The sequence below is a fragment of the Cynara cardunculus genome, assembly GCF_001531365.2.
Source record: "Cynara cardunculus var. scolymus isolate 2C chromosome LG 9, CcrdV1, whole genome shotgun sequence".
Lineage (NCBI taxonomy): Eukaryota > Viridiplantae > Streptophyta > Magnoliopsida > Asterales > Asteraceae > Cynara > Cynara cardunculus.
The window spans coordinates 3,832,203-3,848,894 of NC_037536.1; the positions used below are offsets into that span (position 1 = coordinate 3,832,203).

General features: G+C 39.2%; 1 protein-coding gene across 8 annotated transcripts in view; it reads right to left on the reverse strand.

The window, feature by feature from the left end:
- The window catches only part of LOC112518145 (anaphase-promoting complex subunit 5), a 53,195-nt gene that overhangs the window by 14,733 nt on the left and 21,770 nt on the right, over window positions 1-16,692 (reverse strand). For all 8 annotated transcript variants that reach the window (XR_003069790.1, XR_003069791.1, XM_025125737.1 and 5 more), the window contains 5 exons: window positions 12,026-12,274; window positions 10,457-10,534; window positions 10,105-10,367; window positions 8,565-8,624; window positions 8,365-8,432 (listed from right to left, as the gene is read on the reverse strand). Coding sequence is in view for 6 of the 8 variants with exons in the window: in XM_025125737.1 (XP_024981505.1) it covers window positions 8,365-8,432; window positions 8,565-8,624; window positions 10,105-10,367; window positions 10,457-10,534; window positions 12,026-12,274 (718 nt within the window). In the remaining 2 variants the exon portion in view is untranslated. The remainder of the gene's footprint in view (window positions 1-8,364; window positions 8,433-8,564; window positions 8,625-10,104; window positions 10,368-10,456; window positions 10,535-12,025; window positions 12,275-16,692) is intronic.

A 16,692-nucleotide genomic window follows, 5' to 3' on the forward strand; every position in this document is an offset into this window, starting at 1 on the left:
CAGTTTACATCAAATTGGTATCAGAGCGGTAAGATCCAGCCATGGCGACAAGGAGTGCGGCAACAAGAATTGAAGATTTAGAAAGTAGCGTCGGTTCGATCAAGAAACGTTTGGAACGAATTGTACAGCAGATTGAGAAATTAAGCAACGATGTGGCTAGTAAATTGAATTCAACGGGTTCGTGGGATGGAGAAGACGTGGACGATTCAGGAAGATCGAAGAGAAGGAACGATGAAAAACGAGAATCGAATCGATTCCTAGCTGTGAAAGGCCGGAAGCTTGAAATTCCAGCGTTTGACGGAAGCGATCCAGATGGTTGGGTTCTCAGAGCAGAACACTATTTTTCATTGAATCGATTATCACAGGAAGAAAAAATTGATGTTGCTTTCATAGCATTTGAAGGAGCAGCTTTGAAATGGTTTCAATAGGAGAATAGACGTCATCCAATTTTACGTTGGGAGGATCTGCGTAGATTGATTTTGCGTCAATTCCGATCAATGGCGGCAGGAACTTTATGCGAACAATTTCTGGCTGTTAAACAAGAAGGTACGGTAGAGGAATTTAAGATGAAATTCATGGAGTTAGCTGCACCGTTAGAAGGAATTCCAGAGGAAGTGTTTATGAGTCGATTCATAAATGGTTTGGAGAATTCAGTTAAGGCCGAGGTACGTCTCTTAAATCCTGTAACGTTAGAGGAAGCGATGGAGTTAGCAATACAAATCGAAGTGAAGAATGTTGTGATTGCAAAAGAAAGGTCGATATCTGGATCGAACAAATCGTTAGCTATGTTTGCCGTTAATAGGAGTATCCCCGGTAGTACTAATTTAGAGAATAATTCAAATACGGTGGGTAATTCRATGAATAGAACGGGATCTGAATACAGAAGATTGTCCGATCAGGAGGTACAACAGAGGCGAGCCTTGGGTCTCTGTTATCGTTGCGATGAGAAATATTCACCGGGCCATAAGTGTAAGAAGAAAGAATTGAATGTTCTGCTGGTTCAAGAGGAAGATGTAATAGAGTCGGGTGACAGTAGTAATGAAAATASARCTTTAAACGCAGCTGATGTGGTCGATGTGGGTCAAGACGTGGAGGTTCATCTTAACTCGGTGGTGGGMTTAACGAATCCTAAAACCATGAAGATGGAAGGATTCATTGAAAACCAAAAGGTTGTAATTCTCATCGATAGCGGTGCGACGCACAATTTCATTTCGAATGAGATTGTTAAAAAATTGAATCTCAAGATCGATCAGACGAAGGAGTATACGATAACGATGGGAACGGGGAATAAGGTGAGGGGAGATGGAATTTGTAGACATGTTATTTTGACGGTGCAAAGCTTAGACGTTGTCGAGGATTTTTTGCCCATTCAATTGGGTAACAAGTAACAACGATGTGATTTTGGGTATACAATGGTTAGAAACTTTGGGATCGACCTATACCAACTGGAAGCAGCAGGTTATGAAGTTCACGGTCGGGGGAAAGTCGGTGGCATTGAAGGGTGATCCARCATTGGGTAGATCTTTAGTTTCACTGAAGGCTATGGGAAAACTAATACARCAGGAAGGTCAAGCTGTGTTAGTGGAGTTTGGGGCTTGTATGTTGACAAATGAAGGTCAAATTGTACGCTTGCATGGCATACCAAGTTCTATAATTTCTGATCGTGATAAAGTGTTCCAAAGTATATTTTGGAAAGAGTTATTCATGCTGCAAGGAACAACTTTGAAGTTCAGCACAACCTACCACTCGCAGACGGATGGACAAACAGAAGTTGTCAACAGGGGCTGGAACAATACTTACGATGTTGGATTTCAGATCGACTGCGTCGGTGGAGTAGATGGTTACCGTGGGCTGAATTGTCGTACAATACAACCTTTCATACAGCCCTTAAATGTTCTCCTTTCAAGGTGTTATATAGCCGAGATCCACCCCCTTTGTTGAGATATAAGAGTTCTTCTTCTATAGTCCAATCGGTCGATATCGAATTGATGAATCGGGATGAAATATGGGATGAAGTGAGAATGCATCTCTTGAAAGCCCAATGTAGAATGAAGCAACGTGCCGATTTAAAAAGAACAGAGCTGAATTTGGTTTTGGGTGAGTGGGTGTTCTTGAAATTGAGACCATACCGACAGAAATCATTGGTTAAAGGGAACAACCCAAAATTGTTAGCAAGGTTCTATGACCCTTATAAAGTGTTGGAGAAGATTGGTAAAGTCGCTTATCGTTTGGATTTACCAAAGGAGGCGAAGATACATCCTGTTTTCCATGTATCTCAACTTCGAAAAGCTGTAGGAAACTGTGCATCGTCGAAAGACATTCCAACTCAATTGACTGAAGAATTGGTATTACAAGTGGAACCTGAATCTTTGTTAGATACAAGAGCAATCGTGCAAGGTGATCCAAGAAGCTTAGAAGTTTTGGTTAAATGGAAAGAGTTACCAGATTTTGAAGCTACTTGGGAAAATTTAGAAGCCTTGATGCAACAGTTTCCCAACAGTCACCTTGAGGACAAGGTGAAAGCTTTGGAGGGAGGTATTGATAAACCACCTATTCGTTTCACTTACAGGAGGAGGGGTTGGTGGGTAAAGGGTCTTAGCTGTTATTGTAAATAATTGAAGGGTATTTTTGGTACTCTTGGCTAGAATAAGGCGGCAAGTCTCCTTTAAGTGGAGCTGGGTTGTTAGTAGTTGGGATATTCTGTTTTTGATATTTTCAAAGTGAGTGTAAACTCTTTGGGAGAGAACCAGACCTCTCAAAAGTCTGGAATCATCCATTTTCTGTTTTGATTGCAATATACAACCGACAATTGCTGTCAGTTTACATCAGGAAGTTGCAAGGTCAAGTAAGGGCAGTGTATTGTCACAAAGGAGATATGTTTTGGATCTTTTACAAGATACTGGAATGAGTGCATGTCGACCGATAGATACTCTAATTGACCGCAACAAAAGGTTGGATGGCATTACTAATGGGAAGCAGGTTGATACTCATCAATACCAACGGTTGGTTGGAAGGTTGATTTACTTATCACATACACGGCCTGACATTGCTTTTGCAGTTAGCATGGTGAGCCATTTATGCATTGTCCTTATGAATAACATGAAGAAGCTGTCCACAGAATTCTTAGATATTTAAAGAGTTGTCCAGGCAAATGACTACTCTTTAAAAAAGGAGACAACTAAACCATTGGATCCTTCACTGATGCAAGTTGGGCAGACCCAAACATGAGCAGAAGATCTACATCGGAATATTGTACTTATGTATGGAGAAATCTTGTCACGTGGAGAAGCAAGAAACAAAGTGTTGTATCCAGAAGCAGTGCAGAAGCTGAATTCAAATCAATGGCAGATGGCGTATGTGAAATAATCTAGATCAACAGGGATCTTTGCTGACTTACATTTAAAGGTTGAGCTACCTATGAAGTTGTTTTGTGATAATAAAGCAGCCATTAGCATCTCACAAAATCCAGTCCAACATGACAGGACAAAACACATTGAAGTGGACCGACATTTCATAAGGGAAAAGTTGGACAATGGGACTATATGCATTGCATTTCATCCCTTCCAAAGAGCAAACAACAGATATCTTAACCAAAGAACTATTTAGACCGGCATTCGATCGTCTTATAGACAAGTTGGGCATGTATGATATATATGCACCAACTTGAGGGGGAGTGTGGAATTGATACAATGAATATAATCCCTGATTTCTTGGGATTATTTTTCCTTTTATAACAAATTTGGTAGATATTTGTATAGTTTGGTAAGTTTCCTTGTATGTTATCATCCCTTAAATTATGGGATTCTAGTTAGGTCTCTAAGTTGTATAAATACCCCTATTGCTTTTCAATGAGAATAATAACATATTTTCTCTGAAATTACATGTGTTCGCCAACCCCTCCAAACTCAAGCCAACCTTGTTTACAGTTTCTAGCGTAAAAAGTGATGTTATGTCATGGCACCGTAGACCAGGTCATCCCAATTTTTTGTACTTAAAGAAATTATTCCCTGAATTAATAAACAATTCTAGTTCTCTTAAATGCGAAACATGTCAAATCTCAAAACATGTTCGACATTTCTACCCGCCAGTTCCTTATAAAGCCTCTCATCATTTCACCTTATTCACAGTGATGTTTGGGGACCTTCTCGAATAAAATATATAACCGGGTCATGGTGGTTCGTCACATTTATCGGTGACCACACCCTTGTAACTTGGTTATTTTTAATAAAGGAAAAATCCGAAGTTGGTACTATCTTCCAAAAGTTCCACAAAATGATTCAAACCCAATTTTCCTCAAAAATACAATTTCTAAAAACCGATAATGCTAAAGATTATTTCCAATTCGAACTTGGAACATACCTTTCTTAAGAAGGGATTGTCCACATCAGTTCCTGCGTAAACACAGCCCAACAAAATGGCGTGGCTGGAAGGAAAAATCGGCATCTCTTAGAGGTTACCGCTCTTTCCTATTAGCCAACCATGTTCCTAAGCACTATTGAGGAGAGGCTGTTATGACGTCCACATTTTAACAATCGCATATCATCTCGAATCCTCACCTTCCAAACACCACACCAAACACTCTTATCTGCCTATCCTCATCTCAAACTCATGTCCCATATTCCTCTAAAAGTGTTTGGGTGTATAGCCTTTGTTACAGCCAAACCGAAGCAAACTTGATCCGCGAGGCTTTAAATGTATGTTTCTTGGGTATTTTCCTAACCAAAATGGGTACAAGTGCCACTCTCCACCCACAAACAAAGTATACAACATCATGGATGTTACCTTCTTCGAAGAACAACCATTCTATGCCAAAACCGATATTCCGATGGAGTGGAAGAATATCGGTTCCTGGCATACTCAGACACCACAAATCAGCTTGTCACAAATCAGCCCTCATCTGTCCTCTCACTTGTCTCAAGTCAGTCCTCACCGGTCTCAAATTCACCGGTTTCGGCAGAAAAATGTCAGCCTATTGATATTGAAAATACAATTCCAAAAGATTACATTGTGTATACAAGGTACAAAAACCTATTGTTGAGCCGATACACTTTCAAATTACTTCTCGAGGGTCACAACCGGCAAATGATCATACCACGTAGTAATCCTTCCTTCTCGTATAATACTTAAAATTCTCCTATCCAAAAAGGGTACAATGCCGATGGAATCATTAGCAGATATAAGGCCAAGTTGGTGGCCAAGGGTTTCACTCAATCATACGGAATTGACTACTCCGAGACCTTTGCACCGGTCGCCAAACTTATCTCCATACGTGTGCTATTGTCTATAGTCGCTAACCTAGACCAACCTCTACACCAGTTGGACATCAAGAATGCTTTCTTAAATGAAAGACTAAAGGAAGAAGTCTATATGGATGTTCCCCCAGGACTGGAATCTGGCGAAAATCAAGGGAAGGTGTGCAAATTGTTAAAATCATTATATGTTTTAAAGCAATCCCCACATGCTTGGTTTGACAGGCTCACTCAGGTGCTAAAGAGACAAGGCTTCATTCAAAGGCAAACTGACCACACAATGTTTACCAAACACTCCTCGGACGGTCGACTAGTTGTGATCGTGTATGTGGATGATATCATCATTACCGGAGATTTTTTTCAAGAGATCGCCCGTCTAAAAACGGTTCTTGGAAGAGAGTTCGAAGTCAAAGACCTGAGACAGTTAAAATACTTCCTAGGAATGAAAATCGCCAGATCAAAGAAAGCGATTGTTGTATCACAGAGAAACTATACTCCTGATCTTCTTTCTGAAACCGAACTTTTGGGATGCAAGCCAACAAGTATTCCAATGGAACCCGCCAGCAGGTCACCTCAACCAAAAGAAGATGCAGAGCTAGTGGATCAAGGGAGATATCAATAGCTGGTTGGAAAATTAACATATCTTGCCCATACAAGACCGGATATTGGATATGCAGTCAGAATGGTCAGCAGGTTCATGAATACTCCAACTAAGCAAAACATGAATGCAGTGTTCCAGATCCTCCACTATCTCAAGAAAAATCCATGGACTCTTCTTAGGAGAGACCTTCAAATCTTCACTGATGCTGACTGGGGAGGTTCAAGAACCGATGGAAGATCCATAATAGGTTATTGTACCTTTGTCTGGGGAAATTTGGTAACCTGAAGAAGTAAGAAACAACAAGTGGTCTCTAGGAGCATCTATGGGATTTCCGAAGGAATTTGGATTAAAAGGATGCTCAAGAAACCAAGGCTTCTCAACAAGGAACCAATAAAGCTCCTATGCGACAACAAGGCAGCCATAGAAATTGCAAAAAACGCGGTGCATGATGATAGAACGAAACATGTGGAGATAGATCGACACTTATCAGAGAGAAGATAGAAACAAGAGCCCTTGAGATCTCCTTCGTGCCATCTGAACTTCAAGTTGCAGATGTCCTTACTAAAGCTTTACCCAGGGGCAAGTTCGTAAAAATGATAAACAAGTTGGATATCGACCTCCATACCCAACTTGCGGGGGAGTGAAGATTTTTTGGAGCTGTCAATAATTGCATCAAAGATCTCGGGGATCCTGTCAATTAAGGGTGTTATCCCTGATTTCCGGCTTTTTGTTTTTAGAGATTTTCTATATCCTTTCTTTAGTTGAAAGGATTCTCCTTCTTTTGTATAAATAGCCTTGCTTTGTGTTTTATAATCAACAGAAAATATATGAAAAGCCTTTTAGGCTCAACTCTGTTTGTTTACTAGACTATTAAAAGATTTTTGGTGTAAAGTCGGTCTTTGCCTCTTTGGCATTCCACGATGATTGCATACACTACATGGTATGGTGATGTTCATCCACCAAGTTAGCCTGCTAAACCTAAAACCTACAACTAGTGATCTGGTTTACAAGTGCCAAGCTAAGATCATATTTTCTCAAAACTCTGATATTCAAGATTCTCCAGAAAAACAGAAGGCAGGGCAATTGAACCATATTTTAGTTACTATTGAAAATTTGGGCTGTTATAAATATATGAAAACATATAATTTGTCCAACTGGTGATGGAAGAAGTCATCCAATCTTTGATAAGACCACACAAGTGAAGGGTGCAATCAAAGGACAATCAGAAAAGAGATTATATTTGGCCCTTATACTAATATAAAATATTTTTGACATTTTTAACCACTCTTGGAAGTTGTACCTGATGTTCTGACCACTTTTTACCCACCCTTCAGGCCTTCCTACTTTCCAGCCAAAAAGTGATCGACCAGATTGTACTTGGTGTTAAATCCAAACAAACTAGGTCAAGCCGGTCAATTTTTGTTGCCGGAAAGTAGGACCAGCAGTCAAAATGTGGTTGAAACACAAGGCAGATGGCCAAATAAATAACTTCAGTACTACAGCTGCCATAACATATTTTATCAAGTACAAGGGCTAAATAAATATTATTTTCGGGATAATCCGGAATACTTTTTATAACTTGCTGAAATCTGAATTATCATGTAACTACTAAAGCTGAAGAAGAATAATCTTCAAACCTATGAACCAAAACTCAGGAACCCATCAAACCACTGGCAAGACAACATTATAAGAAACTTCTTTAGATGGACTCTATGCTTCGCCGGTGTAACCTTTAGACCATACCCCCTGGCCCCTGCAGCATAGTTGCCTGATTACTGATCACATGATAGCCTTACATCCATTATATATGTTCTTCCTCTTTTAGGGGTAACAATATGAGTCCGTAAATCAGTAATGGGGAAGAGATGAAATTTTCATGGTGATTTTCCCAATTGGGGTCATTACAGAAATTGGGCACTTGCTAAAAAAAGTTTACTTGCTTATCTTCAGCACTATCTATAATCAAGTCAACATCGGGGTTTGGCATTGAGTGGATATGTTAGTTTAAAACCCCCTTCAAACTCTTCAAGTGAAAGGAAAGAGAGACAAAAATTGATGCCTTTTCAGTATGGCTATCTACAGACAAGTGAGCCAATTTTGACTTTGGATCAGAAAACCACAAAATATTGGAATTATATTTACCTAATTTCCATCTGCTATCATCCATTGCAGAAATAGATTGCAAATTTAATGGAACTTGAAGCAAAAAAATATCCTTGTGTTATCGCAGAAAAGCATACAAAGACCGGCACGATAACGTCCCTCTATATAGGAACAAAATAGGAACATTTTTTTTACCTGGCCCTAGAACAAAATGAAAGATTACTCTTGCAGAGTTGATCAAGACCAATTGAAGTATGATAGAATTTAGGCTGACCTACTATGAATGCAACACATCGCACTAGAAGATGACACACAAGGTTCATTTTTTTTACCTGGCCCTAGAACAAAATGAAAGATTACTCTTGCAGAGTCGATCAAAACAAATTGAAGTATGATAGAATTTAGGCTGACCTTTGTACCCTTTGTACACAGCCAAATGTTGGATGAGCTTCCCATATGCCAATGCAAGGTCGGCTGAACTGTACCAATTGTAAAGGAAAACAATTTATGGATGAGCTTCATTGATTGACAGACTCACATATAAGAGGACACTAAAGCAACTTTCTCCAATGAAAAATATATGACAAGCAGTAAAAGTGACCTTATGTTACCTTGAAGAGTCAGCAAAGCAGGTCGCAAAAAGCAGAGAATTTGATCGAGCAAGAGAAGCACTGTGGAACACAAATTGGTCAGAAAATATGAATACAACATGATAAAAGGAACAGATCAATTAGTTTATGAAATTGGGTTGCAAACTACCATTTCGCAATTAGCAATGTGTTTCAACAACTAATTTCAAATTACAGGTTGTTTCTTTGTACAGATGTAAACACAAAATGCATTGAGAATTTACAATAAGATATGTGGCCTCACATTAAGCAGCAAGGTACCTGTCATCAAATAACATCCGTGTGTATTATCTGCACTTAGCTTAATGGCAAGGACACCACGAACCTATCAAGTGGAATGGAGATTTATCGAGCTAAACTTTTTCGTTTGAGACAGCCACAAAGATTTGAACTCACAATCTATGGGTTGTAAAGGAATACTTGAAACCAATGGGTCGAAGACCTATTTGGTCATCTTTGTGTTAGATGCGGATTACCAATCGATCATCTAGGTTGTCCTAGAGCTAGGTGTGGCATGACTGTCAGGTACTAAATCTCTAGTATGACAGTCAATGCGACATGGGAACCAATTATTCCACATAATCTTATTTCATCAATCTTCTAATTGTGCCATACATCAGTGTGGAGGACTTCCATAAACCCTTTCCAATTGTTAAGATATAGGGTTATCTATGACTATAAGTAGAGCTTGTCTCTTTTATTTTATGTTTTATCTGTTTCAACCCATGTGGAGATTTAAAGTCATCTGGTCTAGGACCAAAATTAGAGAACCATTAGTATTATACTATGATCTCCATGTTTGTTAGTTATGCGATAGTTGCAAGAGGGTAGTCAGAGCCTGCAATAACAGAGACTATTACTTAAATCACCGTGTAGCTATCCCAGCTGTATCATTGCACATCATGTGTATTAAAGCATCTAGGAATTTTAAATTAAAATATTGTGCATAGAATTGTTTCCTTTTAAAAGAGATTAGATATGACCTTTATTTAGAATAAGTTTACGAGATTATAATTGCAATACATTGGATAATTTCCTACGTATGAAGATTCTTAGATTGTGAGAATTCCTTCCATAGTTTGGTGACAGTTTCCTAGTTGTTGGTTCTTCTTGTGTATAAATAGGATTTGTAGCAATACAGAAGTAATAAGAAAATATCATGAGCCGGCGGTCTTCATGGAAACAGCCGCTATACTCTTTGAGATAGATGCCAAATCAGTAAACATCCCCCCTGGGCGGCGGGACACCTCCTGGTGGGATATACTGGGCTTGTTCCGCCTAATCCATGAATCTGGAAGTTGAAGATATTTATAGGGCTACATAACAGTACGATGAAAGGCTGAACATCATCTCAAGAATAAATGTTAACTCTGTTTGCTTCTTCCGACCAAAAAGTGAGGCAGGGCCCTAGTCGAGAGTAACTCCTCTATACCAAGGGCGCAAAGGCATGCCAATAACATCAATTCCAAACAATACTTTACCCAAAATTTGTACTTATGAAAGAAGTCAAAGAAAAGAGTACCTTCCATATAGCTCCCAAGATGTCACACGAACTAGGTAGGAAGAACCTACGAGTTGCAGTACAGATCCAGGAACAGAACTTGATTGTAACCATGAATAAAACGTGTCACAATTGCTCTCAGATCCACTTTCTGGAGGAAAAACCAATGAAGTTGTCGGTTTCCTCTGATTCTTTAGCCATGAAGTACTCAAAGCACCATCAATTGTCATTACCGAGCTTTCATTGTCAAATTGGTGGATCAATTGAGAACTTAATCTAAGTTTCTGGAGCAGCAAGGAAAACAAAGTATCAACAAAATTTTAACCCAAAATTCTTGAATACTCACTTCAACAACAATATAAGATCTAGGTACCTTGCAAACATTAGTTGGACAAGTTCTGAGCTGAATGGAAGCTTTGGGCCCAAAGGATAGCAAAGGTCTCTGAACATGCTGCATCGACAATAAACACAATCCTGGATATCAGTATGTTGATGGACATAAGCGCCTTCTAAGAGGGAGGGCAACTAACAAAACCGTACTACCTCCTCTGGGAGCTACATCATGCACATATACATAAAACCTTAGCAACAAATGCAGCAGAACAAATTTTACATAAATGAAGATCTAAGGCAATACCTAGCAGTACTCCTACATGCTATGAGGGCGAAAACAGTTCAGCACTAGCCAGCAGAACAATCGGTTAGACATAGAAAAATCTCTTGGACCATCTCTCGCACCAAATTTAAGGAGTCCGTATATGTTCTTTTGCAGTTTGCATAACAATTTAACACGCAAGTGGCTGTATGTGTTGTGCCTCTTGTACAGAACAAATATAGCACATTGAAGATGACTAGTTCTACAATTTTGACAACCTCATCAACTCTCCCATCATCCCTTCCCTGTCAAATTATATTTTGCAGTCCCACAAGTATAAGTTAATGATTAACTAGTTTCACACCCTAAGAACTCTTGAGACTTTAGGTGATAAGTCAGGCGAAATTGATAAATAAAACTATCAAAGGCATCTCCACAGAATTGAAATAGGGCTTATGTCGTATGGTATATTGAAATCAGCGAGAAAGGAAAACAAGCTAGCATGTTTGAGAAGATAGAATCTCCCACTAGTAACTAATATTCTTCATACCCTAATTACCCCCATCTTCCCTATTTGAGCAATTCTTTAATATAAACAAAATACCCTTCCACTAACAAAAATCAGACAGCCCCATGTGCCAAAAAACTTATATCCTTTTTGTGGTTCCTTTTTCCCATGCTGACCTGGCCTCTTCCTCCTACTGTATGTGAATCGGATTGGTGGGTGCTTATCATACGAGTGCTTTTTTGGTGCCATACAAGTAAGAAACTACAAATGAGTTAGAATGCAAGAATATAGAGCTCTAATCCAATCTACTTTTCAAATGAATCAGCTTGTAAGAAAAGACATTATTGTCACTTGAAATGAAAAACTGCATTTGGCGGAGTCTAATTTTCTTCTCACCCAGAAGGTGCTGCTAAACCATTGGTCTCACGAGCACTACTAACCTATTTGATCTCCTAATAACAAACAAATTCTACTAATCAACAAGTAAAACTTCTAGGAAAATTCAAAATTTTAATTTTTTCTTATTCCATTTCAGCACACAATTCCCTAGATCAGACTACTTAGTTGTTTCATATTCCTATTCAGTACAATCTATCTCAGCTCAGTCTATCACATTGAACATTTTGATCCATAATATACAACAGCAAGAATATGCTTGATAGTGTGACTATCTTCATTTCCCTATGCTCTGAAATGAATAAATGAATAGACGCTCATGATAAACGTATATCTGTATTTGTTTGTAACAAGCTAGACAACCATTCATGCAAGGAAACTCCAAAAGATAAATCTTACAGAAAATAAGAATCTAGGGATCCAGACTTTTATCTGGCACCTACCGTTAAATCAAACTTAGCCATTGCTAAATGATTGGAAGCTACCAACCGCTTTAATTTTAAAGAATCTGCTCTTTTTAGAGATCTTCTAAGAAGCACAAACAACTGTTGCTGAACAGACAATGATGTGCCGATACTGGTCATCTGCGAATCTGATGTTCCCATAATTCCAGTCATGTTCGAGATACCAACTTCAGATAACAGGTTACAAATGGCTGTTAATGTGTAGGCAAGACAAGTATCATCACTGTGCTGCAAATTGGAGGCAACAAACAATGTATAAATAATAAATATACATGGAAAGAATATAAATGGACATTGCAGAAACATTTAGTTACCAAATTAAACAGATAACTATAAAGAGAGTGAGCAATAATGATTAAGGTGTTTGGTATCAGTTGCTAGGCCATTTGATGCAAGAGCATCCTAAAGTCCACATAAGTATTATAAGTTCCCCAGCAACATTTCTTCTTAAATGATACCATCCTTTAACCAGACTGAGTCCTAATCTATACGTAGACATCTGGCTTAGAATACTGGGTATTAATCCAGCAGATAATTAAGAGGCCTGGTACATGTCAACCCAGTTTCAAGATTAATTCAGCTCCAATTCAAAACATATTTCAGTGTATATTAAAATCAACTTCTATATTTTGTAGCCTTGTAAGTTCAAATCCAATTTAAAAAGCAGTCACATGTAGCATATACCTAAAGCATAACAGATGGGTCTGTGATTGCTGCCGTAGTTCCATAGGAAATCAAAGCAGCGGAATTGGAAATACAAGATTTGGAGAGAGAAGTTTCTTATTTCCTCGAGGAATTGGACATACACACACACGTGTATACTAGAAATGAAAACAGATTTTCTGCCATAAAATCAGGTCTATCACTAACTAATGGAGAAAAATCCTCAACAAGCCAAGCAAATAAAATCCAGGGCATCTGGTAAACAAGAATCTTATTCTATAAAATCCCTGTAATTTCTAACTTATTTATAGGAATTCTATCATATATTTGTATCAAAATAGTGTTACATCAAAGTTTAGCTTAATATGTGTATATGATCTAAAAGTACATATACACTGAAATGGAAGGCTTAATGCACCCCCTTAAGCATTGCTTAGACTATTAAGCCTAAATGTCTTTGTAATCAGAGAGAACTAGGACCAAGATATTAGAGAGAATTTTCTATTATATGATTAATCAGAAAAATTCAAATTTACAAGAGGAGAGACACTATATATAGACATAATTACACGGAAAACCCCAACCCTAAAGCCCATCGGGCTTGGACACATTACCATAAACAGGTAACTTAATTAACACTCCCCCTCAAGCTGGAGCATATATATTGATCATGCCCAGCTTGTTACAAAAAGATGTGATTCGGTTCCCTGGTAATGCTTTGGTGAAGACGTTGGCTGATTGATTGCTAGTTCTGACATGAGAGGTTGAAATAGATCCATCTTCAAGCTTTTCCCGAGTGAAATGACAATCTATTTCAATATGCTTAGTGCTCTCGTGAAATACGGGATTGCTTGCAATATGGATAGCTGCCTCATTGTCACACCATAAATTCATCGGTTTAGATTGATTAAATCCAATCTCTCCCAATAGATTACGCAGCCATATCAACTCACAAGTAGTTTGAGCCATTGCACGGTATTCAAATTCAGTGCTTGATCTTGATACAACATTCTGCTTTTTGCTTTTCCAAGATACCGGATTCCCTCCCACAAAGACATAGTAGCCTGTTGTTGATCGTCTGGTTGTAGGGTCTCCATCATAGTCTGCATCAGTAAACCCTTCTATGACATAATGACCATGGTTTTGGTACTTGATGCCATAACCAGAAGCTCCCTTCAGATATTTCAAAATATGGCAGACTGCATCCCAATGTGTAGTTCTTGGAGACGACATAAATTGACTCAATACACTTACCGGAAAGGCAATATCGGGACGCGTGATCGTCAGATAATTCAGCCGTCCCACAATTCTCCTGTACTTCTCTGGGTTCTCAAGAGGATCCCCATCATCAGACTTCAGCTTTACATTCGGAACCATARGAGCTTCACATGGTTTCGTGTCGATCATGCCAGAATCATGTAGTATGTCAAGGCAGTATTTTCGTTAAGATAGGCAAATTCCTTTGTGATTCCGAGATACCTCAATACCCAAGAAATATTTCAGTGGACCAAAGTCCTTAGTTTGAAATTGAGATGCGAGGAATTCTTTCAACTTCTTAATTCCATTCTCATCACTGCCCGTAATCACAATATCATCGACATAAACCAATAGCAGCCAAAATCAGATGAAGTAAAGAACACTGAGTGGTCATATGAGCTTCTTCGTAACCCAAATGTAGTTACCACAGAACTGAACCGACCGAACCATGCACGAGGTGATTGCTTTAGGCCGTATAACGACTTCTGTAATTTACAGACCTTCCCAGACTCCCCCTGAGCAACAAACCCGGGGGTTGCTCCATGTAGACTTCCTCTAGCAGATCGCCATGTAAGAAGGCGTTTTTCACATCTAATTGGTGAAGAGTCCAATTATAGGTAGCAGCTAGAGAGATGAAAAGCCGAATAGACGCCATATTTGCAACATGAGAAAAAGTCTCAGAATAATCCACTCCATAAGTTTGGGCATACCCCTTTGCAACCAAACGAGCTTTTAACCGTGCTATCAAGCCATTAGGATTAACTTTCACAGTAAACACCCACTTACAGCCAATTGCTCKTTTGCCAACAGGTAACTCTACCAAATCCCATGTGGTGTTATGATCAAGAGCATTGAGCTCATCAATCATAGCATCCCGCCATCCAGGATGAGTCAAAGCTTCTCCAACCGTAGATGGAATAGGTATAGAATCAAGGGTAGAGACCAAAGAACGAGATGACCTTGAGAGTTTATCATAAGAAACAAAGGAAGCAATAGGATACGTGCAGGAACGTTTACCTTTCCGGAGAGCAATAAGAGCGTCAAGATCAGGATCCTCATTTACTGGAGTGGGTATAGAAGCTTCAGGAGATACATCTTCTGGGGATGGTGGATCTGCAGACTCAGATGATATTGGTAAAGACGGAGGAGGTCGTCCGCGCCTATTATATACATGAACAATGGGTGGTCTGGTGGCTTGAGTAGTGGACTCAGGAGTGGGTATGGTATACACCAACAAGTCATCATCTTTCTCATTTAAAGGAGTCRGAGGGGAAATTGGGAAGAACGGCACGTTCTCATGGAAGGTAACATCCCGAGATACAATATAGCGGTTAAGATTGGGAGAGAAGCACCTGTAACCCTTTTGGAGACGAGAGTACCCAAGGAACATGCATTTCAGAGATTTGGGATCAAGCTTGGTGATAGTGGGGCGTGTGTCACGAACAGAGCATGTAACACCGAAGATCTTTGGCTCAATAGGGAATAATCGTTGTCCTGGGAACAAAACAGAGAATGGAGTTTCTCCRTTCAGGACAACAGACGGCATTCTATTGATAAGAAAACAGGCTGTTGATACCGCATCGGCCCAAAAAGACTTCGAGACGGACATCTGAAACAGAAGTGCTCGGGCAACCTCAAGGAGGTGACGATTTTTTCGTTCGGCTACCCCATTTTGTGCTAGATTATCAACACAGGAGGACTCATGAAGGATACCATTTTGCAACATATAGGATTGAATTTGTTGGGATAYATACTCTTTTGCATTGTCACTTCATAAGGTTTTAATAGATGTTTGAAACTGAGTTTGGATTTCAGAATGAAAGAAACGTAAATGATTAAACACTTCTGAACGGTTTTTCATGAAGTATAACCAAGTAGTTCGAGAATAATCATCTACAAACGTAACAAAATACTTAAAACCAGACTTATACGTTACAAGACATGGGCCCCAGACATCAGAATGTACTAATTGAAATGGGGACGCAGCCCGCTTATTGACTCTAGGACTTAAGTGAACACGTTGATGTTTGGCAAACTGACATGACTCACATTGTAAATACTGTAAATGGGAAAATTCAGGACACAACTTTTTGAGACTCTGTAAGGAAGGATGACCTAGTCGACAATGAACTTCAAAAGAAGATGATGAACTGGAACTTGCCAAGGAATATGGTTTGGGTGGTTCAAATATGTATAGGAGATCCGACTCCCGTCCTCTACCAATAATCCTCTTCGTCTGCAAATCTTGAAAGACACAATGATCAGGAAAGAATGAGACACTACAATTAAAAGTGCGAGTAATTTTGCTCACAGACAGTAAGTTAAAAGAAAATTTTGGTAGGCTCAGGACTGAGGATAACGAGACAGATGGGGACAATTTAACAGTGCCAGACCCAATTATTTGGGAGACAGATCCATCAGCTACTGTGACTTGAGCTGAGGATGCATGTTTATTGAAATTTAGGAGAATGTGGGAATTACCAGTCATATGGTCTGAGGCACTTGAATCAATGACTCATTTGGAGGAGGATGATACAAAGCATTTGCCAAAGTTACCTGTCTCAGCAAACATAGCAGTGGAAGCAGCGGGGTGCTCATTTACCAGATGAGGTTCCTCTTTGTGTCTCATAGCTGTGTCATCTGATGTAGTTGCAGCATGTGCTAAGGAGAGTCTCTGATTTCTAACCTGCCGTTTCTTGCAATTAAACTTAGTATGACCAAGTTCA